Source organism: Oncorhynchus clarkii, chromosome 12, assembly GCF_045791955.1.
Source record: "Oncorhynchus clarkii lewisi isolate Uvic-CL-2024 chromosome 12, UVic_Ocla_1.0, whole genome shotgun sequence".
Taxonomy (NCBI): domain Eukaryota; kingdom Metazoa; phylum Chordata; class Actinopteri; order Salmoniformes; family Salmonidae; genus Oncorhynchus; species Oncorhynchus clarkii.
In genome coordinates, this window is record NC_092158.1 from 54,563,569 (window position 1) to 54,588,535 (window position 24,967).

Genomic DNA, 24,967 nt, shown 5'->3' on the forward strand with positions numbered 1-24,967 from the left:
ATGATATACAATGGACAATTGAGCTAGGGGGTACAATATCACATTACACAAAGACCTTAAGGGACATACATACACTTATAATTCTAACAGCTTTTTTATTAGTAAAGTATTTAATTGTCTTAAAACACAGTTCAATTTCTTTTTGTAGGGTAAGAAAATGTGTTTTTTGCTAGTAAATGTACATTTGTGAATATGAAATTTGGCCAAAAGAATAATGAAATTAATTACATAAAAATGTTTCAGCTTATTCCTATCGTAGGTAAAGAATCCAAGCAGTACATCTCCCCACAATAGTGTAAGACCTTCATAAAAGTGTTCAATTATAAATCTACTGATGTCTTGCCACAGTTTTCTTACATCAATACAATGCCAAAAAAGATGCAACACTGTTTCTGGGTGGTCATTACAAAAGGAGCAATTTCAGTTGATATTTCCTTAAACTTCTTCATATAGTGGTTGGCAGGATGATATTTATGAATCATTTTAAAGGAAACTTCTTCAATTTTGTTAACAAGTAAGGATGTGTGTGGCAACATCCAAACTGTTTTCCAACAGATATTATCAATACATCCATTCCAATAAGGCATGACATAAGGTATAGATAGATACAACATCCTGCTGAAACAAGGTTCGTATCGCTCTGTTGTTGAATGGACCAAAAGAGAAACAAATATTTCCTACTACAAAAGTTGAATGATGGTTACCCCTTGGTTTAGTCGTCACTAGTTACCACATCCACAAATAGATAAACCCCGCCTATTTATACAACTTGTCTTCTTAAAATCTGATTTTAAACCTAACATTGAACCTAACCTTGACAAAACTACTAAACGTATGCTTAACCCTAACCTTAAATTAAGACCAAAAAGCTAATTTTAGTTTTCATTAATGTTTACGATTTTCTGTAGACCTTGTGGCTGTGATAACTAGTGACAACCCCTTGGTTTGGCCAGCAGATTGGCTTACGACATGCCCGTTATGTCGCGGTTAGTGCTATCTGGTATCCTTGGGACGTCCGTACCCTTAACCCTAACCCTAACCTGAACCTTAATCACTACCCTAAATCTTACCTTAACCCTTATCAAACCTTAACCGTAACATTTTCAATTTTAATGGGGGTAACGTCAGAGTTGGGACGTCCCAATGATCCAAAATAGCAATGAACCTTATGTTGTCATGCCTGTGTTTGAACGTAAAGCAACTCGTCCGACCTGCAAGTGAAGTGATTAGTAAAGGCCTAAGCTTAATATACATTTATAGACGATGAAAGTAGGAATATCACAACACACCTTGAACTTATAGTCAGTATTATTAAGCCGTTTTCACGATGATCATAGAAAATGTGGAAGCTTTGAAGTCGTGGCTCGCAAAACTCCTGGAGCCAATGTGAGTGATGAATTGAAATTACACGTAGCTAGCTAGCTTGCACGAGTTAGCACGCTAACTAGCTACGCCACCGCTAGCTTGCTATGTGGCAGTGCAAATACCAATTGAACGTTTGTGTAAATTATACGGCGTTAAACATTCTGCATATCTGGTATGTTGGGCAAATTGTAGACACTAATCACATGAAGGCATTCTAGATAACGTTATGTGTTTTGGTGTCGCTGCCGCAATACATTAACTAACTAGCCAGCTGGAAAGCTACCTAACTAGTTAACTTTGTCTGACTACCAGCTAACTAAAGTTGGCTAGTTAAACTCAATCAACATCGTCCCAATCAACGATAATCATTGATATTACTATTGCACAGCAAGTGTGGCTTGTGACGTATGGGTAACTTAGGATATTAAATGAACTAGACTGGCGTAGTTATAAATGTAGTGACTAAGGTAGCTTAGCTACCCCAAGACACTGCTAGTAGTGACGTCTAGCATTTATAGCCAACCAGCTAGCTAGCCAGTTAGAAAGCCTGACATCCCAGTTTATATAAGTGTGTGTTGTCATTGCTAACATATATGTTAGGTAGAACTAGATTAGTGTCTAACCTGCTGCCTCAATTCAAAATCTCAAACTTTCTTGTCATTGCAACTTTCTTAGCTTGGCTACACATGATTATTGACAGATATTGTCTGATACAAACCCTGTTCTGAGCGATATGGGTAATGTTGCTTTTGCAGATGTGATGCTGACCCCTCTGCTTTAGCCAATTATGTTGTGGCTTTGGTAAAGAAGGACAAAACTGAGAAAGAGCTAAAAGCACTTTGTGCAGATCAACTGGATGTCTTCTTACAAAAAGGTAGGACACACAACTCATTAATGTCTGTGTTGTTTTTCATCACATAAACTAGTAGTTCCATTGTGGAAACATTTAGGTGACTGAATGATAGTCTGAAATAATTCAAGAGAAATGTTTATAAAAGTCTTATGCCTTGATACTTCACCTATTACAGAAACCACTGGATTTGTTGATAAGCTCTTTGAATGTTTGACCACCAAAAACTACTTGGGTAATCCACTTGCTAAGGAAGTTCCCAAAGAGGACACCAAACTCCCTGTACTAAAACAGGAGGCTGTGGAGGTAAGGGCATTTGTTAAACTGGCTTCATGCAGAATCCTTTCCGTTGTATTATGTTGCAGTCTTTGATGGTTGGGATATAGCTCATTATTGTTATTTTCTTAATCTTAAGGTTGAAAATGTAGAAGAGGATAGGGGGGATAACAGGAGGAGAAGAAGTCCACTGAGAAACCGCTCTGACTTCAACGAGTCAAGGTAAGGCTGATATCTATGTTTGTGTTATTTTCCCGGTTCTCTCCAGTGAGTTCACCTCTTGACAGTGATGATGCTCTCTGGAGGTCAAGATGTTGGTTTGATTAGGCCCTTATGTCTAATGATCTTTGACACACAATGTAGGTCTTGTTGTTGAAATGCTAGTCACATCAGTAGTACAAATTACCATGAAAAGTATAAAAAGTGCTGCTAAATAACTAACCAACATGCCTTGATCGCCTGACCACACAGGGGCCGTGATGACCGCAGACGAGACGACCGCAAGCGGCGTGACATGGACCGTCACGGTAAAAGCACAGATTCCCACCGCGATAGACATGACCGGCGCGGAGGCAATTCTCGTGGGCGCAGCTACAGCCGCAGCAGGAGCCGCAGCCGAAGTGGGAGCCGAGACATGAGCAGGGACAAGGAGCACAGCAGAGGGAGAGGTGAGACTCACAGGGGCGCGGACATGGATAAATCTGCTTCACTTCAAATGTTAATCTAAAAGGTTGAAAACAAATCTTTGCTAAGAAGAGGCAAGATTCAAGAAATTAGCCTATTGATTGGACTTGTACTGGGGAGATCCTCTGTGGTGTGGATGTCTCATAATAAAGATTATGATAAATTCTGGGCAGTGGTGGGAAAAGTACTCAATTGTCATACTTGAGTAAAAGTGAAGATGCATTAATAAAAAATGACTCCAGTGAAAATGACCCAGTAAAATACTACTTGAGTAAATCTAAAAGTATCTGGTTTTAAATGTACTGAAGTACAGTGGTGGAAAGAGTACTAAATTGTCATACTTGAGTAAAAGTAAATGCTACACATCAAATTCTTTATATTAAGCAAAACAGACGACACAATTATTATTTTTTTGTACAGACAGGCACACTACAGTTGGGATTACAACAAGTTATATTGATAGGTGTGTGAATTGGACCATATTGCTGTTCTGCATGAGCGTTCGAAATGTAACGAGTATTTTTGAGTGTCAGGGGAAATGTTTGGGAGTAAAAAGTAAATATTTTCTTTAGGTATGTGGTGGAGTTAAAAGTTGTAAAAATATATAATTATAGGAGTCAAGTATGGCTACCCCAAAAAATTACTTAAGTAGTACTTCAACGTTTTTTAAACTAAACCTTGAACCAGTGGTGTAAAGTAATGTTAAGTTCGCATTGTGAGTTTTGGGTTAAAGCTTTTCTCTGTGTCTCTGTATGTTCAACAGATTACAGGTCAAAGTTTGAAGTGGAGAGGAAGGAGCCTGAGAGTTTCAACTCCACCTCTGGGTCCCTGGGTACCCAACAACAGCAGCAACACCAGCATCCGCCACCTCTCCTGCCAACCCCCCAGCAGCACCCGTTCCCCTCCTCTGCTGGCCAAGCTGTCCCCAGCTCTGTTACCGTGGTAGCGCCCGCTCACCTGCCCGACAGCACCACAGAGAGCTGGTCTAATTACTACTCCAATCACAGGGAGGGCAAGTTGTTCAACAAGAGCACTTCAGTCAAGCACCGCTGTCGCGACTACGACGGTAAGGGCTCACCTCTGGGTTATTCTGGAGAAAGACTTTTCAACTGAAATAGTCTCATTTCACTCTGATCTTAGGTCTATATTATGAAATTAGATGTTACCTATGTCTCTTAGCCCTACAGTTAATCTAGCAACAATATCTGGCTTTTACTTGTGCCTTGATTTAACCAGGTAAGTCATTGAGAACCCATTCTCTTTTACAATAATGACCTGTTGTTTATGTAGCTGAACATCTCTTATCGGTTTTAGTGACTGAACGACAAGACTAACTCATCCATATCCAACATAGTTTCTAATGTACATGCAAAAACTTGTGAAAGAATGTTCAATATTGAAGCAGATGGCCTTGGATGGCCTTCTAGTCATTGTATATGCTAGGAGCCTTAGCTGTAGAGTGTTAAGTTCATGTGTCTACAGTAGTCAAATTGTACAAATATTTATTTACAGTCAAATATCAGCCAATTGTTTGTTTATGAATTAAATGCGGTAGGTTGGTTGCAATTCTAAACCTCAGTAAGTGTGAGCCTGGTTTAAAGCACCACTAATGACCCAGGTTCAACATCCTTCCCCTGAGAGTGCAGATCAGGCTTAGAGCCGCTTCTCCAATGGGACACTGTTTATATTTATCCAACAGTCTCAACAGCGCAGCGATATTTCTCACTCTGCCCCACCATTGAGGGTTCAGAGTATTGCCTGGATGTTATCAGGAGCTCTAAACAAAACGGTTGCAAAGTAGATGCATCTAATTTATGGCTGATGTCATTTTTTATATGGCTGGGGGGAAAGCAATTCTTAGCGCAATTATGGTAAGAATGTAATTGATCATTTTTAAGCAATTTTCATCGATTTTCCTTTCTGTCTTCCGCAGAGAAAGGTTTCTGTGTGCGTGGTGACCTCTGTCCCTTTGACCACGGCAATGATCCTCTGATTGTGGACGACGTCACGCTGCCCGCTATGATCCCATTTCCCCCACCTGGAATGCCACCGCCGGCCCGGATGGCCATGCCACCCATGACCGAGCCGCCCCCTGCCATCAGGATGCCCATGCCCCCCCACGGCCAGCCGCCCCCACCGGGCATCTTCCCTATGCCTCCTCCTGGTGAGTAATGTTACCATGTCTCTGCTATGATGCCGTCTCCAATTCGACCATCACTCCTGATCCCTGAATGCTTACCAGTCTGTGTTTGACATAGGTTAAGGCCAAGTGTTTTTCCTGGTCAGGTCACATGATTAGGAAAAACCCAGGGCCCTAACTTTAGATCCTAATGTGGTGAGAGTCATTTTAGGATGCATGGATGTTTGTTTACATCAGTGGTCAACAACCGGTCGATCACCAAACATTTCTGTAAAAGACCCAACGATAAAACCTGGCAATTAAGTTTCTTTATTTTTTATTCGCTTCATGCTGTTGGCGGTAGGTGCACTTGATTCAGCAGCCCTAGCGCTGGGAAGGCAAAGTGTGACCATTTTGAACCGTTTCATGTGTCTGAAGGTAGAATTCCGCCTACCCGGCAGGCCCAGAGTGCAAATCAAGTGCACCTACAGGCCAACTGCTGGCCAATCCGATAGCTCAGATCACCGTGTCTGCACAGTTTCTTAGACTGTAAAAATAAGTCTTGAGCGCACAGCAAAGTTGATACTCTGAGATTTTAAAACTTTTAAAACCATGACTAGATAGAGATTCAACGAATATAGCAAAGCACTGCTGTTTTTATTAGTAACTTCATGTTTAACTTGTTATTCAGCACTGTCAACACTTTGCGCATTTTATGGCTTATAAAAGTGTTGAACGTTCTCCCTACTTCGACTTGAGTTTCGCCATCAGCTGGAAGACTGTCCCCTTTTCTCAGCGGAGGGAGGGACGGTGAGTCGGGTGAGAGGCAGCCTCACTGATACGCTCTCCCTCCCCTCAGGTTGACCATCAGAGGCAGGCCATCAGACCAGTAAAATAAAAAAATATTATGCTCAGCAAATTATCTATTGCCAGTGTGATCATATACCTAAAATATCATTTCAAAATGGTTTGAGAGTAACATTGGCAGGGCAATTCAAGCATAGCCAATATGCAGAGGGATAATGTATTCTGCATATAGCCTAATACAAACCTCATTGCTACAGAATTGTTTTAATAGGTTGTTGCGTAGGCTTACGTCTTTTTAAATCACGTTTTAAAAAAATAATATATATATATATATATATATATATATATATATATATATATATATATATATATATATATATATATATATATTTTTTTAAATCGACCTGCATTTTGACTCAAGGTGATCTAGACTCAGAAAAGGTTGGTAACCACTGGTTTACATCATTGAGTAGGAAGCCGTTAGCATTTGTTTAAGGTAGAGGGCTTCATTCCCGCCGGAAGCTGATTTAGCAGCATGATCATTACACAAGTGCACCTTTTGCTGGGGACAATATAAGGCCGCTTTAAAATGTACAGTTGTCACACAACACAATGCCACAGATGTCTCAAGTTTTAAGGGAGCATGCAATTGGCATGCTGACTGCAGGAATGTCCACCGGAGCTGTTGCAAGAGAATGTAATATTTATTTTTCCACCATAAGCTACCTACAATGTCATTGCTGAGGACTATTTCTGTCTGCAATAGGGCACTTTAGTGGAGAAAAACGTATTCTGATTGGCTGGGCCTGGCTGCCAAGTGAGTAAGCCTATGCCCTCAAAGTCCCACCCATGGCTACACCACTGCCCAGCCATGTGAAATCCATAGATTAGGGCCTAATGAATTTAATTAAATTGACTGATTTCTTATATGAACTGTAACTCAGTAAAATCTTTGAAATTGTTCAGTGCAGATACGCACCTCAGAGAAACAGCTGTCTTTGTTGTTGTCTTACCCTCACTAGTGCTCACCCTATACTGCATGTCTGTGCTTTACCTAGCCTTTTCTGTTCTTTAAGTTGAGTTTTAAGTAAATGGCTTTTGTCTAGTATTAACTGGGTTCAGCTTGGATTTGTATCTCCCATAGGGCCCCCATTAATACCAGCAAGTGGGATAGATACTCCCAACAACTCAGGAGCGAGTTCTGCCTCCTCTTTGGGACCGCCTGGAGTGGGACCTCCACCTCCTCTTCCTCCACCACCTCCATCTTCTTCAGTCTCTCTACACCCCCAATATTCTCAGTCAGAATGTAAGCAGCTATGATTATCTCAATTGGCATGGAAAAGTGGTACTTTTAAGCATAGCTCCCATATTATTTTACTTTTTGTCCGTTTGTTTTCTTTGAAATACAGCATCTTTCAAATCAATGTGAACCAAATGGCATTGTTCAGTTTGACTGTAGTAAGTGAGGAAAGACAGAGAAATTATATTGGTTTAAAATGTTTATGGTTCATTCACGTTTTGCAAATTATTTCCTTTTTGGGTGGTGGTGTTAGTTTTGTTTTTGTGTCCTACTGCCTTGCCTGCATGATCAAGTCATTTATTTAGGGTGCAATAACATATGTTGACCAGAGGGTCACACTGTTTCTGAACTGGAAATCTACTGTTGGTGCTGTAAGGTGCACATTAGATAGGTGCAAACTTTATTTTACTAATCCTGCCCACATACGTGAGAAAATGAATTAATTGAAATGCAGTCCATCTCTCTACTCTTAATACAAAACAATAATTCTATATATATATATATATATATATATATATATAACACAGACACACACACACTACCGTTCAAAAGTATGGGGTCACTTAGAAATGTCCTTGTTTTTGAAAGAAAAGCACATTTTTGTCCATTTAAAAATAACATAAAATTGTTCGTAAATGACTGTTGTAGCTGGAAACAGCCGATTTAAAATATATATATATATATGTTTAAAAAATGGAATATCTACATAGGCATACAGAGGCCAATTATCAGCAACCATCACTCCTGTGTTCCAATGGCACATTGTGTTAGCTAATCCAAGTTTATCATTTTAAAAGGCTAATTGATCATTAGAAAACCCTTTTGCAATTATGTTAGCTTAGCTGAAAACTGTTGTGGTGATTTAAAGAAGCAATAAAACTGGCTTTCTTTAGACTAGTTGAGTATCTGGAGCATCAGCATTTGTGGGTTCGATTACAGGCTCAAAATGGCCAGAAACTCGTCGGTCTATTCTTGTTCTGAGAAATTAAGGCTATTCCATGTGAGAAATGGCCAATAAACTGGAGATCTCGTACAACGCAGTGTACTACTCCCTTCACAGAACAGCGCGAACTGGCTCTAACCCGAATAGAAAGAGTGGGAGGCCCCGGTGCACAACTGAGCAAGAGGACAAGTACATTAGTGTCTAGTTTGAGAAACAGACGCCTCACAAGTTCTCAACTGGCAGCTTCATTAAATAGTACCCGCAAAACACCAGTCTCAACGTCAACAGTGAAGAGGCGACTCCAGGATGCTGGCCTTCTAGGCAAAGAAAAAGCCATATCTCAGACTGGCCAATGAAAAGAAAAGATTAAGATGGGCAAAAGAACACAGACACTTGACAGAGTAACTCTGCGTGTGTGTGTGTATTTATTTTACTTGCTCTGGGTGTCTCCATGTTTTAGTTTAGTGCATGCATTCTTGACAGTCCCAAGCCATAGCCTATTATATAGAAAAATTAGACTTTATAATATTGAGCTCAATAGTATGGTTATACTTAGGTTTTCCTTGTAAGCATGCATGCATACAGTTAAAGTAGGTGTTATTACAGATATGCCTGTTTGGGAATTGTCACTCTCCACAGTGTAAAATGCTGTTTTAGTTCTTCTAATGATGTGTCCCATCCCTTGTGTTGCCAGATAATTATGACCCAGAGGCCTACAACCCAGAGTCTCCAGGCATCACTGCAGCCAGCCGACCCCAGTACAGGCAATTCATCCCCCGCATCCAGACCCAGAGACCCAACCTGATTGGCCTCACTTCTGGAGATGGCCAGGGATCCAGAGGTATCACATGTGGGTCTATCCTGTCCCACTTTAATTAATCGATCCCTTTTACTTAACACAGTCACTTTAGTTATTTAGATTGGGCCTTTCCTCTGCTCCTAACCAATACGAAACATGAGACGAGTTCCATATGTTAATTTATTTGGAGAACATGATCAAACAACTCGAACAGCTAGAATCACTTTACGTATCCTTATTGTCGTCCAGATTCTAGCCGTGTCATTACGACCGACTGCTTTTCTCCTTTTCCCAGCAGCTAACATAGTGATCCAGACAGAGCCGGCAGTGGCCAGTGTTCCCAGCAGTGTGTCCCGCTACAGCAGCACCGAGCAGGAGAGCAGGAAGAGGCCCCTGGGGCCCACAGAGGGCCAGCTGCCCAAAAAGCCCTGGATGGACAAGTAAGAACACACACACACACACAAGGGCCACCCTGAACACTCACAGTACCCACCCTCCACCACTGCAGCGTTGTGAGCGATTCCAGTTCGATGGCAGTTTTAATTGAGCTCTGTAAGAGCCTGGATTTAGATGACTCGTTACTTGACCCGAACTCTGCTTCACAGATCACTGTCATTGGCTCCTCTGCCCTGTCACTCACTTCTGTCATTCTCTTCCAGGTCAAACTACCAGGCCAACAACCAACTCAACTTCCCCAACAACAAGCCCCAACACGGGGGCTTCCCCAAGAAGAATCACTATGTCAACACTAAGCTGGAAGTTCGCAAAATCCCCCGAGATCTCAACAACATCACCAAATTGAATGAACACTTCAGCAAGTTTGGTACCATTGTGAATATTCAGGTAAGAGTAACATGACTGTAGTTGACTGTTTCATTCGCTTTTTTTTTTTTTTTTTATCTCGACAGCACTTTACTCACAATTTCTTGATATCATTTGTACCACTAAACACAGGAACTTTTTAGATCATTATTGGGGCGTCTACATACTTTCGATGGTAATCAAGGACACACCTGCTTGCCTATATCACGACTTCCTGTATCTTCTTTGACCTGTCCCGTCTCCAATAGGTGGTGTTTGGTGGTGACCCAGAGGCAGCTCTGATCCAGTACACAGCCAACGAAGAGGCACGGCGGGCCATCTCCAGCATTGAGGCGGTGCTCAACAACCGCTTCATCCGTGTGTACTGGCACCGAGAGGCCAACACCCAGCAGCAGGGACAGAGCATGGGTCAGGGTCAGGGGGACGGACCGAGCCAGAGCTCTGCCATGGGGCAACAGCAACCCAACGTCCACAAGGTGAACAGCGCACTTGTGACTACTGCAAAAAAAACATTTCTTAGCTGGTCAAACCATTCATTCATTCAACCAGCAGTTTTGGTTTTGAACAGAGATGTTCTAAATTCCAGGTCAGCAGTGATCATCTATGCATTACTTTCTATCTTTCTGTATAAACCAGCAGGTGATAAAGCAGCACAGTCCCGGGGCCTATGTGCTGAATAATAAGACGGTGCCCAAACATTGCCACGGTGTTGGGGCTGTGGCCGGGGGCAAACTGGACTCCCTGCACCCCAGCACGGACACTGCAGCAGTAAGCAGTAATTTCCTATGCTCTGTGGGTCTGAGTGTGCCCCTATACATGTCTGCAGCACGGTGTTGTATTATGGCAAAGAGAGTGGATTGACACAGGGGGTAAGGTGGTAATCAAAGGGTCTGTTTGTCTCTTTCTATCCTAGGCACTCCTCGCCTCCTCTGGGGCCCTTCAGAAGGGACCCTACATGTCCACAGTCCTCAAGGCAACATCCAAGTCACTTGGTAAAACTGCCAAAGCACTTGAAGAACTGGAGGTCTTGAAAAAGAAGCAGGCAAGTCAGTTTTGCTGTTAGCATTTTGAATAAGCTTCAGTGTATCATCACCTTTCATACAAAAATCTAAATTCCACTCTAATCAATTGTTTGGTTTGTTCTTTGTTCATTCAGGAGACATTGAAGTTGCAACAGGACATGAGGAAAAAAAAACAGGAGATGCTTGAGAAACGGATTGAATGCCAGAAGGTATGGTTGCTTATATTACATATATACTGAACAAAAATATAAACGCAACATGTGAAGTGTTGGTCCCATGTTTCATGAGCTGAAATAAAATATTTCATTAATGTTCCATATGAACAAAAAGCACATTTTTCTCTCAAATTGTGTGCACAAATGTGTTTACATCCCGGTTATTGAGCATTTCTCCTTTATCAAGATAATCCATCCACCTGACAGGTGTGGCATATCAAGAATCTGATTAAACAGCATGCTTATTACACAGGTGCACCTTGTGCTGGGGACAAAAGGTCACTCTAAAATGTGCAGTTTTGTCACACAGCACAATGCCACGTGTCTCAAGTTGAGGGAGTGTGCAATTGGCTTGCTGACTGCAGGAATGTCCACCAGAGCTATTGCCAGAGAATTGAATTTAATTTCTCTACCATAAGCCGCCTCCAATGTCGTTTTAGAGAGTTTGGCAGTACTTCCATCACGCCTCACAACCGCAGACCACGTGTAACCACGCCAGCCTAGGACCTCCACATCTGAATTCACCTGCGGGATCGTATGAGACCAGCCACCCGGACAGCTGATGAAACTGGGGTTTCCACAACCAAAGAATTTCCGAAGAACTGTCAGAAACCGTCTCAGGGAAGCTCATATTTGCTTCACCGGGGTCTTGACCTGACTGAAGTTCAGCATTGTAGCCGACTTCAGTGGGCAAATGCTCACCTTCAATGGCCACTGGCAGAAGTGTGCTCTCACACAGATGAATTCCGACTTCAACTGTACCACGCAGATGGCAGACAACGTGTATGGCATCGTGTGGTCGTGCTATTTGTTAATGCCAACGTTGTGAACAGAGTGCCCCATGGTGGGGTAATGGGATTGGGCAGGCATAAGATACGGACAACGAACACAATTGCATTCTATGGATGGCAATTTCAATGCATAGAGACCGTAATCAGATCCTGAGGCCCATTGTGCAATTCACCTCATGTTTCAGCATGATATTGCACAGCCCCATGTCGCAAGGACCTGTACACCCATTCAGCATGTTTGGGATGCTCTGGATCGACATGTACGACAACGTGTTCCAGTTCCTGCCAATATCCAGCAACTTCGCACAGCCATTGAAGACGAATGGGACAACATTCCACAGGCCACAATCAACATTCTGATTCAACTCTATGCAAAGGAGATATATCGCGCTGCATGAGGGAAATGGTGGTCGCACCAGATACTGACTGGTTTCCTGGTCCACACCCCTACTTTTTTTTTCAAGGTATCTCTGACCAGCAGATGCATAGAGTGCATTTTTCCACATTTTGTTACGTTACAGCCGTATTCTAAAATTGATTAAATAGTTCCCCCCCTCAATCTACACACAATACCCCATAATGACAAAGCAAAAACAGGTTTTTAGAATTTATTGCTAATGTATAACATTTTGGGGGAAATATCACTTATCACTTTTAAGTATTCAGACCCTTTACTCAGTACCTTTGGCAGCAATTACAGCCTTGAGTCTTCTTCGATGTGATGCTACAAACGTGGCACACCTGTATTTGGGGACTTTCTCCCCTTCTTCTCTGCAGATCCTCTCAAGCTCTGTCAGGTTGGATAGGGAGCGTCACTGCGCAGCTATTTTCAAGCCTATCCAGAGATGTTCGATTGGGTTCAAGTCCGGGCTCTGACTGGGCTCCCCTCAAGGACATTCACAGCCACTCCTGCATTGTCTTGGCTGTGTGCTTAGGGTCGTTGTCCTTTTGAAAGGTGAACTATCACCCCGGTCTGAGATCCTGAACGATCTAGAGCAGGTTTTCATCAAGGATCTCTCTGTACTTTGCTCCGTTCATCTTTCCCTCGATCCTGACTCGTCTCCCAGTCAATACCACTGAAAAACATCCTCCACAACATGCTGCCACAACCATGCTTCACCGTAGGGATGGTGTCAGGTTTCCTCCATGCTTGACATTCTGGCCAAAGAGTTCGATCTTGGTTTCATCAGACCAGAGAATCGTATTTCTCATGGTCCGAGAGTAATTTAGGTGCCTTTTGGCAAACTCCAAGCGGGCTTTTACTGAGGAGTGGCTTTAGTCTGGCCACTACCATAAAGGCCTGATCGGTGGAGTGCTGCAGAGATTCTGGAAGGTTCTCCCATCTCCACAGAGGACCTCTGGTGCTCTGTCAGAGTGACCATTGGGTTCTTGGTCACCTTGGTCACCTCCCTGACAAAGGCCCTTCTCACCCGATTGCTCAGTTTGGCTGAGCGGCCAGCTCTAGGAAGAGTCTTGGTGGTTCCAAACTTCTTCCATTTAAGAATGATGGAGGCCACTGTTCTTGGGGTCCTTCAATGCTGCATAAATGTTTTGTTACCCTTCCCCAGATCTGTGCCTCAACACAATCCTGTCTCTGACCTTGGTGTTTGCTCTGACATGCACTGTCAACTGTGGAACCTTATATAGACAGGTATTTTTTTTTATTTCACCTTTATTTAACCAGGTAGGCTAGTTGAGAACAAGTTCTCATTTGCAACTGCGACCTGGCCAAGATAAAGCATAGCAGTGTGAACAGACAACACAAAGTTACACATGGAGTAAACAATTAACAAGTCAATAACACAGTAGAAAAAAAGAGAGTCTATATACATTGTGTGCAAAAGGCATGAGGAGGTAGGCGAATAATTAAAATCTTGCAGATTAACACTGGAGTGATAAATGATCAGATGGTCATGTACAGGTAGAGATATTGGTGTGCAAAAGAGCAGAAAAGTAAATTAATATAAACCGGGTGGGCTATTTACCGATAGACTATGTACAGCTGCAGCGATCGGTTAGCTGCTCAGATGTATGTGCCTTTCCAAATCATGTCCAATCAATTGAATTGACCACAGGTGGACTCCAAGTTGTAGAAGCATCTCAAGGATGATCAATGGAAGCCGGATACACCTGAGCTTGATTTTGAGTCTCATAGCAAAGGGTCTGAATATTTATCTAAATAAGGTATTTCTGTTTATTTTTAATAAATTTGCTACAATTTCGAATCACCTGTTTTCACTTTGACATTGTGGGGTATTGTGTGTAGATTGATGAGGGGCAAAACAATTATTTAATTCATTTTAGAATAAGGCTGTCACGTAACAAAATGTGGAAAAGGGGAAGGGGTACTTTCCAAATGGATTGTATCTGTATTCCCAGTCATGTGAATCTATAGATTAGGGCCTAATTCATTTATTTCAATTGACTGATTCCCTTATAAACGGTTCAGATCTTTGAAATTGTTGCATGTTGCGTTGATATTTCTGTTCAGTGTAGTTAATAATTTAAAGGATACCACCATCACCACCTTCCATTTTACAGTTGCACATAAGCCACAGGCCGTGATCATCATCACATTGTCCATTCACTATCAAAACCAAGGACACCAGTAAGACCAAAAGAGCCTGTGTGTTGTCCTGGAAAACCCTGCTTGTCTAGCAATGATTAGTCAATCTCATGTCCTTCCTCCTATAGGCTCTAATAAACAGACTTGAAAAGAACCGGGCCACGTTGAAGCCAGAGGAGAGGGCCAACCTTATGAAGACTCTGAAGGATCTGACCGACAAGATCTCCCAGCTCCAGAATGAGATGAACCCAGCCTCCCACTCCACGGCCCAGTCCAAGACCAAGATAGATGTGAGTCTACCTACCATATCATATAGGGCTGTAATTACTTAATTGCGCCATCACCGCCATTTACAGTATTTGCTTATACTATGTAGTTCATGCATTGGGGAAATCCAAATGTAATATCAATGGCTCTGTTTGATTTGTGCTTTCCCTCAGAAACAAAAGGAGCTTCTGGATGCAGAGCTTGATTTCCACAAGAAGATGAGTTCTGGAGAGGACACGACAGACCTGAAGCAGAAACTGGGTCAGCTACAGGTTGAGGTGGGTAGACGGAGTATCCATACTTTTGGAAGTCCTCTCTCTAGAACTAATGACCATGTCTGGAATATGGCAGTGTTCTGGCATACTGAAAGAGTAGTGGCAGACAAGACAACTCCAACAAATGTGCAACCTTTTAGAAGAATGGTCTGAAGCGAGCAGCAGGACATCACCTTGGATGTGAATGTATGCCTTGCCACACAGCTTCTCTCGTCTGCTGCTAGTCACATATGTTGCCCAGTATTTCCTCTGCAGTCATTTAGCTGGGGTGCTGCACCAGGGCAAAATCATTGCCGGCACACCCCAAAAATCAAAATTCTACAATCAATTCCAGAGGAAAAACACGTCCTCGGTGTCAGAGGATCAGGTTCTAAACAACAAACTCTTTGTTTTTCTTCTTCTCATGGCAACACCTCTGCATGGCTTTCCCAGCCTGGTGTGCTTAAATTAGCTTCCATGAAATATGCATTGCTTTATCCCTCTTCTGCACATTAAACTGCAGGCACTTACCAAGCCCAGAGGACACCCACTAACGAATCCTAACGAAACACATATCCTACATTGATGCATCTGATTTCATTAAAGTTTGAGCTTGTGTTCCTTGTAAGAAAATAGAGGGATGACATTTAGTAGGAGGGGTGGGGAAGGACGAGTGTTGGCGTTCACCATTTTTACATTTGAGTTATTTAGCAGACTCTCTTATCCAGAGCGACTTACAAGAGAATTTAGGGTTAAGTACCTTGCTCAAGGATACAGACAGATTTTTCACCAAGTCAGCTTGGGGATTCGAACCAGCCATCTTTTGTTTTCTGGCCCTACGCCCTTAACCAGTAGGCTACCTGCCGCTCCAAGACATCAGGCCCATCACAATCAGCCTGCTGGTCCATATTCCCTTGGACTCATTAAAGATGGATACCAGACCTGTGGGGACACTTGTTCTGAGTGGCATTCCATTTTCTTCCTAGATACTGACGCTGCATGGCACTGTTTGCTGAGGACATGCCAGGTGGCACAACTGTCTTTCTTGCTTCCACATCTGTCTCTGTGGTACTCTCCTAATAGTGCCAGGTGGCACCTCATTTTGTGTGATGTTGAGGAGTAGCTGTGGATCTGATGACTTTGTTGGCTGTGTTCCCCTAGGCCACGTGGTTGGGCTTGATACCGACCGGGCGGGGAAAGGTGGACGATCCAATAGGCGTCAGGGGCAGGGGCCGAGGCCGAGGAAGGGGCAGGGGACGGGGACACAGAGGAGGAGGAAGAGGAGGGGGCAATCACATGGTGGTGGACCACAGGCCCCGGGCCATCGCCATCATGGGAGTCACACAGGAAGAGAAGGAGGAGCTGCTGCCTCACTTTGTGGTAAGGAAATACAACAATCACATCTTATCCTATCCAGCTAGTTGTATGGTTCCCCCAAAATGGCTTATTTTAACATTGGAAAGTCAGAGCTAAAACTCATCCTGTGGCACAAAGCATGAATCGTTATAGTAGTAAAAACAATGCCTGAGAAGATGTGTAAAGGAGTTTCCACTGGCACTTACGGCTGTTTGGTATTCTTGTCTTTGTCACAGAAATTTGGTGAGATACAGGAGCTTCATGATCAGGATGCCACCAGCGTTGTCATAACGTTCAAGACCCGGAGTGAAGCAGAGAATGTATGTCCTGCAGATGTGACACACAGTAGCTCGTAACATTTGGATGCCTTTATAACAGACAGTTAACACAAGTTTGAATTGAATTTCACCCTTCATGATAATTTTCACATTTTATAGGCTGCAAACCAAGGAGCAAAGTTCAAAGGTCGCGTTCTACAGATTTCATGGCACAAGCCGAAGACTCCATCCATGTCCACAGAGCCTGAAGAGGAGTCGTTGAAGGATGAGGCCAATAAGGTACGTTACTATACATCTCTCCCCATACATTTCCTGTTTTTTTACCATTTAGGCATTTTGGAAAAGCGTGTCATGTTAATAAATCAGAATTAAATTATATAAATAAGAGTGCAGCATAGCTGTGTCCTAATACGAATTATCGATTGCAAAATGGTTGATTTAGTGAGTTTTGTATTTATTTTGCGGAATTATAGATCGTTTTTAGTCAATGTTTTAATGACATCAAAATGCATGTTCTTTGATTTCATTCCTCCAGGAGGAAGTCAGCCCCTACCTGCTTATGGAGGAAGACGACGATGAGGATGACGAATACGAGAGTCGTTCGTGGAGGCGATGAATGCAATATGAACGTATCACTTTTTAGTGGGAATTACTTTATTTTTTAAAAAACAAATTCAAGCCGATTTGACGAAATCACTTGTTTTTTTGTTGTTGCAATTTCCAGTATTTTGAGACTGAAGAATGAAACACATGAGAGAAAGCAGTTCCTTTAATGATACGTTTGAAGCTTGAAAAGGCAGACTGTTTTGTCTCTTCAAACATCTGAATAATTATTCAAATCTCACTTTTTCTGAGAAAAAAATCTAAACCATTATAAATAGATGTATGTTTCGATGTGGTTACTAGATAATCGGTAACACACAACATTTGTGACTACTGTGAATAGCTAGTTATTTTTATATATATTTAAGCTATGGTTTCCTTCGCTCCCTTGTTTGGCTAATGTTGTCTATAATTTCGAGGCTCAAAGGTCCTCAGTCCAGGGACGGCCACACCCTCACAGATCTCACCGTCTCGGTCTACAGCAGAGGTCACTAAGTTTACAGTCCCCTGTTGAAATGCCCTTGCAAATTAGATACAGCCTCCGTCTTGAATTTCGAGATACAATTGATATTCCCCTGAGTATTTTGTTGTCGACTAAATGTGTGGTGCCACTTTATGTACATATGAACACCAAGACTGTTACGCACTTTTGAGATGGTGTGTAACAACTGTTTTCCCAAGTCATCTTCCCTTAGTCATCTGAAAGCCAAAGACATATTTGGATGAGGAGCTAGTCATTTATTGTCACACGTGTTGGATTTCTGTAGACAATGTTGTTTGAATGTATACTGAACGTTTGATTTGTATCTCTAATTTTGCCTTACGTAATCAGCAGAAGGCTGACTTTTTATGAGATGAGTGATTTTCTTCTGTAAATGTTGTAAATGTTTGCAATAGGATTTACTTTGATACTTTTTCCCCCCATTTTTAGTCATTTGAATGAATGTGGAAATTGACAGGAAAAGAGGTCCCACTTACTCTGCTTATTTAACATAGGTTTGTGTTTAAACCAACCCGTGTGGCGTCACTTCACATAACATCAGACACATTCATACCAACTCATCTCTGCCAGGATTCATCTTCAAGGGAAAATGTATGGTTTTGACAGAGTTGTCAAATAACCAGTCATTTGTTACAGATTGGTAATGTTTCCATGCACAGTTTCGGATCTTAATTTACATACATCAGCAGTAAATCCATTTCCACATAAGCGAGGCACCTAATGTTAATGAGTGAGGATCCCCCCCATACCGCCCTGCAAGTGGAGAAACGTTGGTGGCTCTGAATGTGTTAACTAACATCAACTCTTGTATAATTGATGAAAAACAAAAGCTATATTTCCATACTGTATTTACATTTATTCAAGAGAGGGAGAGCTGAAATTCTTTAGAGATGCCCCTGAAGTATAGATATTGAACCCTGTAGCGTGTTATGCTTTCATATTTGGCCAGGACCAACCACCCTGTTGTAACTCAAGACTAAACCATTGGATTCAATATAAGCGCTGAAAACGGTTATGTTGCCGTAGCCCCTATAAGATTTTGACCCTTGTTCATTTTGCAGTCTTCTTGGGAAAGTTAGGAGATTAGAGTAACAGGAAAGTAAGACTCCTCTCTAGACTTTGACTTGTCCTATCAGTGTGAGGCTTGGCGATAACTTTATCAGCATGACAATTTTATATCAGTTAGGTCACAACATGTTTCTTTTTGGAGATCAATAAAAAGCCCATTGGAATGTGAGAAAGGGATGCCAGTCAGACTCCAGAACAGGGCTCTCCAACCCTGTTCGTGAAGAGTCACCCTCCTGTAGGATTTCACTCCAATCCCAGCTGTAACACCTGATTCCGCTTATCAACCAGCTGATTATTAGATTTGGGTTTGATTAAGGTAGGAGTGAGAACCTACAGGACGGTAGCTCTCCAGGAAAAGGGTTGGAGAACCCTGCTCTAGAAGGACAATGCAGAGAATAAGAAATTGTAGTTTTTCACTGCACAGTACCCTTCTTGTTTGCTATGTGCTTTTCCTGTTTGGATTGCATATTTCACAGCAACATATGAACAGCCCTTTGCTTGATAACTTCAGTAGGAGAAATCTAATGGCAGGACTATTACTTCAGTGAGATTTCAGAAATTGCTTTGAGGATTTTCTCCCAATGTTTGTACTACCTTGTGGACGCTACTATGACATGGTAGTGTAAAATGTAAAACACTTATTGGAAGAATATTTTTTGGGATTTGTTATTGTTTATATTTTCAGGAAGTGTATGTATTTTTGATTTATTCTGTTTGTAAAATGGATTTCTAACTCACTAGCATGTTTGCTTTTACCAATAAACATGGAGGAATGGTGTTAGGGACAAAATACATTTAAATAAACAACTTGAATTAGACAAGTAAAAAAATATATATATATACCGTTAAAATTTCGACATTGCGAAAATGCGAGAGAAACCATTCCCAAAAAATATTACCTTTAAAACCTGTGTTGTGTCCTTTCTTTAGTATAGATCTGAATGATATATAGTTGAAGTCGGGAGTTTACATACACTTAGGTTGGAGTCATTAAAACTCGTTTTTCAACCACTCCACAAATTTCTTCTTAACAAATTATAGTTTTGGCAAGTCGATTAGGACATCTACTTTGTGTATGGCACAAGTCATTTTTCCAACAATTGATAACAGACAGATTATTTCACTTATAATTCACTGTATCACAATTCCAGTGGGTCAGAAGTTTACAAACACTAAGTTGACTGTGCCTTGATACAGATTGGAAAATTACAGAAAATTATGTCATGGCTTTAGAAGCTTCTGATATGCTAATTGACATCATTTGAGTCAATTGGAGGTGTACCTGTGGATGTATTTCAGGGCCAACCTTCAAACTCAGTGACTCTTTGCTTGACATGATGGGAAAATCTAAAGAAATCAGCTGAAACCTCCAAAATGTAGACCTCCACAAGTCTGGTTCATCCTTGGGAGCAATTTCCAAATTGAAGGTACCACATTCATCTGTATAAACAATAGTATGCAAGTATAAACACCATGGGACCATGCAGCTGTCATACCGCTCAGGAAGGAGACGCGTTCAGTCTCCTAGAGATGAACATACATTGGTGCGAAAAGTACAAATTAACCCCAGAACAACAGCAAAGGACCTTGAGAAGATGCTGGAGGAAATGCGTACAAAAGTATCTATATCCACAGTAAAACGAGTCCTATATCGACATAACCTGAAAGACCGCTCAGCAAGGATGAAGCCACTGTCCAATACCGCCCTAAGAAAGACTGGTTTGCAACTGCACATGGGGACACTTTTTGGAGAAATGTCCTCTGGTCTGATGAAAGAAAAATAGAACTGTTTGGCTATAATGACCATCGTTATGTTTGGAGGGAAAAAGGGGGAGGCTTGAAGGCGAAGAACACCACCCCAACCATGAAGAACGGGGGTGGCAGCATCATGTTGTGGGGGTGCTTTTCTGCAGGAGGGACTGGTGCACTTCACAAAATAGATGGCATCATGAGGCAGGGAAATTATGTTGATATATTGAAGCAACATCTCAAGACATCAGTTAAAGTTAAAGCTTGTTCGCAAATGGGTCTTCCAAATGGATAATGACCCCAAGCATACTTCCAAAGTTGTGACAAAATGGCTTAAGGACAACAAAGTCAAGGTATTGGAGTGGCCATCACAAAGGCCTGACCTCAATCCTATAGAAAATTTGTGGGCAGAACTGAAAAATTGCGTGCGAGCAAGGCCTACAAACCTGACTCAGTTACACCAGCTTTGTCAGGAGGAATGGGCCAAAATTCATCCAACTTATTGTGGGAAGCTTGTGGAAGGCTACCCGAAACGTTTGACCCAAGTTAAACAATTTAAAGGCAATGCTACCAAATACTAATTGAGTGTATGTAAACTTCTGACCCACTGGGAATGTGATGAACTAAACAAAAGCTTAAATAAATCACTCTCTCTACTATTATTCTGACATTTCACATTCATAAAATAAAAGTGCTGATCCTATCTGACCTAAAACAGGGAATTTCTACTAGGATTAAATGTCAGGAATTGTGAAAAACGGAGTTAAAATGTATTTGGCTAAGACGCATGTAAACTTCCGACTTCAACCGTGTCACTGATAATCAGTGGTTCTACATGTCACTAAACTACTACAATAATTTATATACTGGTACAGCAATTATGTCTGTTTAGACTGGCATCTAACACTGTCAGGTCCCTAATGCCTTAGTCCTACTTGTCTTACACTGGCACAATATTACTTATTTACTTACTCTTAACACCTCTAAGCAACAAGGAGGGACTTCTTTTGTCAGAATACCTCCTACTGTCACCTAGTGACAGCTAGATTTGACACATTTGTGTTATCACATGGATTTCATGCTATTTTCTGTTGAGCAATGTTGCACATCTTTCTGTATATGACAGCCTACTGACTCCTGATTGTTATAGCTCTGTTATAGTCATGTTTTGGTACTGAATAAGCAGGTTTGAGATTACTGGGCACCATATCCACACTAAGTATACAAAACAAACACTTTCCATGACAGACTGACCAGGTGAAAACTATTGATTTCACCTGTTAAATCCCTTTTCAATCAGTGTAGATGAAGGGGATTTCTAAGACTTGAGTCAATTGAGATTGAATGGCACGCATACACAATCCGAGGGTGAATGGGCAAGACAAATGTTTAAGTGCCTTTGAACGGGGTATAGTAGTAGGTGCCAGGCGCACTGGTTTGAGTGTGTCAAGAACTGCAACGCTGCTGGGTTTCTCACACTCAACAGTTTCCTGTGTGTATCAAGAATGGTCCACCACCAAAAGGACATCCAGCCAACTTGACACTCCTGTGGGAAGCAATGGAGTCAACATTGGCCAGCATTCCTGTGGAACACTTTCGACACCTTGTACACGGTTTATATAACCACATTATAAACTGGGTGGTTCGAGCCCTGAATGCTGATTGGCTGACAGCCATGATATATCAGACCGTATCCCACTGGTATGACAAAACATTACTTTTTACTGTTCTAATTACATTGGTAACCAGTTTATAATAGCAATAAGGCACCTCGGGTATGTGGTATATGGCCAAATTACTACGGATAAGGGCTGTATCCAGGCACTCCGCTTTGCGTCATGCATAAGGACTGCCCATAGCCATGGTATATTGGCAATATACCACACCCCCTCGGGCCTTATTGCTTAATTATAGATGTATTTGTATGACAATGGGAGAACAGGTTATTCCATGACACCCTCCCAAACAGAATTCCAACACAGGGAGAACTTAACTTTGCTTCAGTGACTTTGACATATTCAAATGTTAATGAATAATGCATGAACATTCCTTACTTTAGGAAGTCAAGTGAAAACACTCAGAGTCTATTTGATTTAATGCAAGCACTGTTGGGTTCCCCGTGGGACGGAACGTCAACCACCAACCTCAGCCACTCGTCATCCTCACATCCCCTGTCGCCCGGGCGATGAGCACTCTACACGCACGTGCCAAAGAGTCCAAAGTGGAGACAGACTAGGAGAGCGGAGAGGCAGACAACAATTGGAGGGTCATTTGGAGGAGGAAATCTTTAGAGCTTTACAGGGAGAGGAATGCTGCTTTCACATCTCACCACAAACAAATCCATAAAACATGTCAGATACAATTTTCAGAATGGGAATGCACACAGATGACAAGCCAACAATACACCACAATGACTACTGAATTATGCATACTGTTATTAAGAAGTCAAAGAATAAGAGTTCATGTGATGTGAGAGAAGGACATTATACTTAATTCAGGGTAACATCTTGAATAATACGGCATGCACAAGACGTCGGCTGGGAAAGCCTCAAGATAGCATCAAGTGGGCCAGAATGAAGATAAAAGTCAATAAGCATCTCCGTCACCAAAGGTAAACTACCTGACAAAAGATTATTCATCGATGATGAACCAATACCAAAAGTGTCTGAGCAGCCCATCAAAATCTTTGGAAGATGGTATGATGCAAGCCTCAAGGACACAGACCAAGCCCAGGTGCTAAGGCAGGAGACCATCAGAGGCCTCGAGAGCATTGACGGATCCATGCTTCCTGGTAAGCTGAAGCTTCGGTGCCTGCAGTTTGGACTGTTACCCCGTCTGATGTGGCTGCTAACTGTGTACGACATTGCCCTCACAAAGGTTGAGAAGATGGGGAGGATGAATTGCTCCTACATGAGGAAATAGTTAGGAGCTCCACAATGCCTCAGCAACAGTGGCCTCTATGGTAAAGGAGTCCTTGAGCTGCTTCTCTCTGATCTGGCAGAGTTCAAATGCACTAAAGTAAGACTAGAGATGACACTGACCGTCTCGGGAAACAGCATCGAGAGATGCTTCACCAACCTTGTCAACGGGACAGAAGTGGATTCCAAGGGAAGCAGTTCAACAAGCAAAAGCAGCCCTCTGACACGGGGACATCGTAGGGCAAGTGCAACAGAGAAGTGGAGGCTTCGGTCTCAGAGAAAGTCGGCCCTAATGGCACAAGGCAACACCTCCAGAGAGGCGGAAGCTAGTTAAGGATCAAGTGCGCCGTCAGGAATAAGCAGCAAGGTGTGCCAATGCTTTCTCACAAGCAGGGGCAGTGGATGAGGTGGGAGAACATGGAGGGCATAATCCTTGTCAGATCGACATAATGTGCTTCCGTCACCCCAAAATCCCAACCAGTGGTTGGGTGAAGATCCATCATGCCCCCTGTGTTCAACACCAGCAACCCTCAGACACATGGAAGCAAAGTGAGCCTCTCCCAAGAAAGGTACACCTGGAGGCACAGTAAAGCACTGAAGTGCCTGGCAGCATTTTTTTTATTTTACCTTTGTTTAACTAGGCAAGTCAGTTAATAAACAATACTTATTTTACAATGGCGGCCTACCCTAGCCAAACCCTCCCCTAACCTGGACGACGCTGGGCCAATTGTGCTCCCCATGTGACCCTGTGCAACGAAAAGCATTTGTCCATAGAGGGCAAAAACAAAGGAAGCTCTTTCCAAGGACAAAGGCTGGACAGCTGAATGCGGCCCGAGACTGGAAACTCTGTCAGATTCATCAGGCATACAGTGGCAAGAAAAAGTATATGAAACCTTCGGAATTACCTGGATTTCTGCATAAATTGGTTATAAATTGTGATTTTCTCTTCATCTAAGTCACAACAACAGACAAACACTTTGCTTAAACTAATAACACTCAAGTGATTGTATTTTTCTTGTCTATATTGAATACACCATTTAAACATTCACAGTGTAGGTTGGAAAAAAGTATGTGAACCCCTAGGCGAATGACTTCTCCAAAAGCTAATTGGAGTCAGGAGTCAGCTAACGTGGAGTCCGATCAATGAGACAAGATTGGAGATGTTGGTTAGAGCTTACCTGCGTATAAAAAAACACTCACAAAATTTGAGTTTGCTATTCACAAGAAGCATTTTCTGATGTCCACTGATGCCTCGAACAAAAGATATCTCAGAAGACCTAATACGAAGAATTGTAGACTTGTATAAAGCTGGAAAGGGTTACAAAATGATCTCTAAAAGTCCGTCCACATTAAGACAAATTGTCTATAAATGGAGAAAGTTCAGCACTGTTGCTATTCTCCCTAGGAGTGGCT

The 24,967-nt window shown here is 42.1% G+C and overlaps 1 protein-coding gene across 6 annotated transcripts; it reads left to right on the forward strand.

Annotated features, from left to right (window-relative positions):
- The first annotated feature begins 1,176 nt into the window (after window positions 1-1,176).
- On the forward strand, window positions 1,177-19,794 carry LOC139420817 (RNA-binding protein 27-like). Of its 6 annotated transcripts, none has more exons than XM_071171115.1 (21): window positions 1,177-1,386; window positions 2,121-2,239; window positions 2,394-2,521; window positions 2,631-2,713; window positions 2,963-3,159; window positions 3,939-4,241; window positions 5,109-5,339; window positions 7,246-7,407; window positions 9,039-9,194; window positions 9,442-9,583; window positions 9,803-9,986; window positions 10,214-10,441; window positions 10,602-10,733; window positions 10,879-11,007; window positions 11,122-11,196; window positions 14,688-14,849; window positions 15,000-15,104; window positions 16,242-16,460; window positions 16,673-16,756; window positions 16,874-16,993; window positions 17,250-19,794. In XM_071171115.1, the coding sequence occupies exons 1-21, from the start codon at window positions 1,328-1,330 to the stop codon at window positions 17,328-17,330; spliced, it is 3,099 nt and encodes a 1,032-aa protein (XP_071027216.1). In that variant the 5' UTR covers window positions 1,177-1,327; the 3' UTR covers window positions 17,331-19,794. The 6 variants fall into 6 exon arrangements, with proteins under 6 accessions (XP_071027216.1, XP_071027217.1, XP_071027218.1 ...); XM_071171116.1 differs by having other exon boundaries at window positions 10,605-10,733; XM_071171117.1 differs by having other exon boundaries at window positions 9,039-9,185; window positions 9,439-9,583.
- Window positions 19,795-24,967: the final 5,173 nt, after the last annotated feature.

Coding starts and splice junctions, on each gene's coding strand:
- LOC139420817 (XM_071171115.1), top strand. CDS start 1,328: ATGATCATAGAAAATGTGGAAGCTTTGAAGTCGTGGCTCGCAAAACTC. Junction 2,522..2,630: donor TAAAACAGGAGGCTGTGGAG/GTAAGGGCATTT, acceptor CTTAATCTTAAG/GTTGAAAATGTAGAAGAGGA. Junction 14,850..14,999: donor AGTCCAAGACCAAGATAGAT/GTGAGTCTACCT, acceptor GCTTTCCCTCAG/AAACAAAAGGAGCTTCTGGA.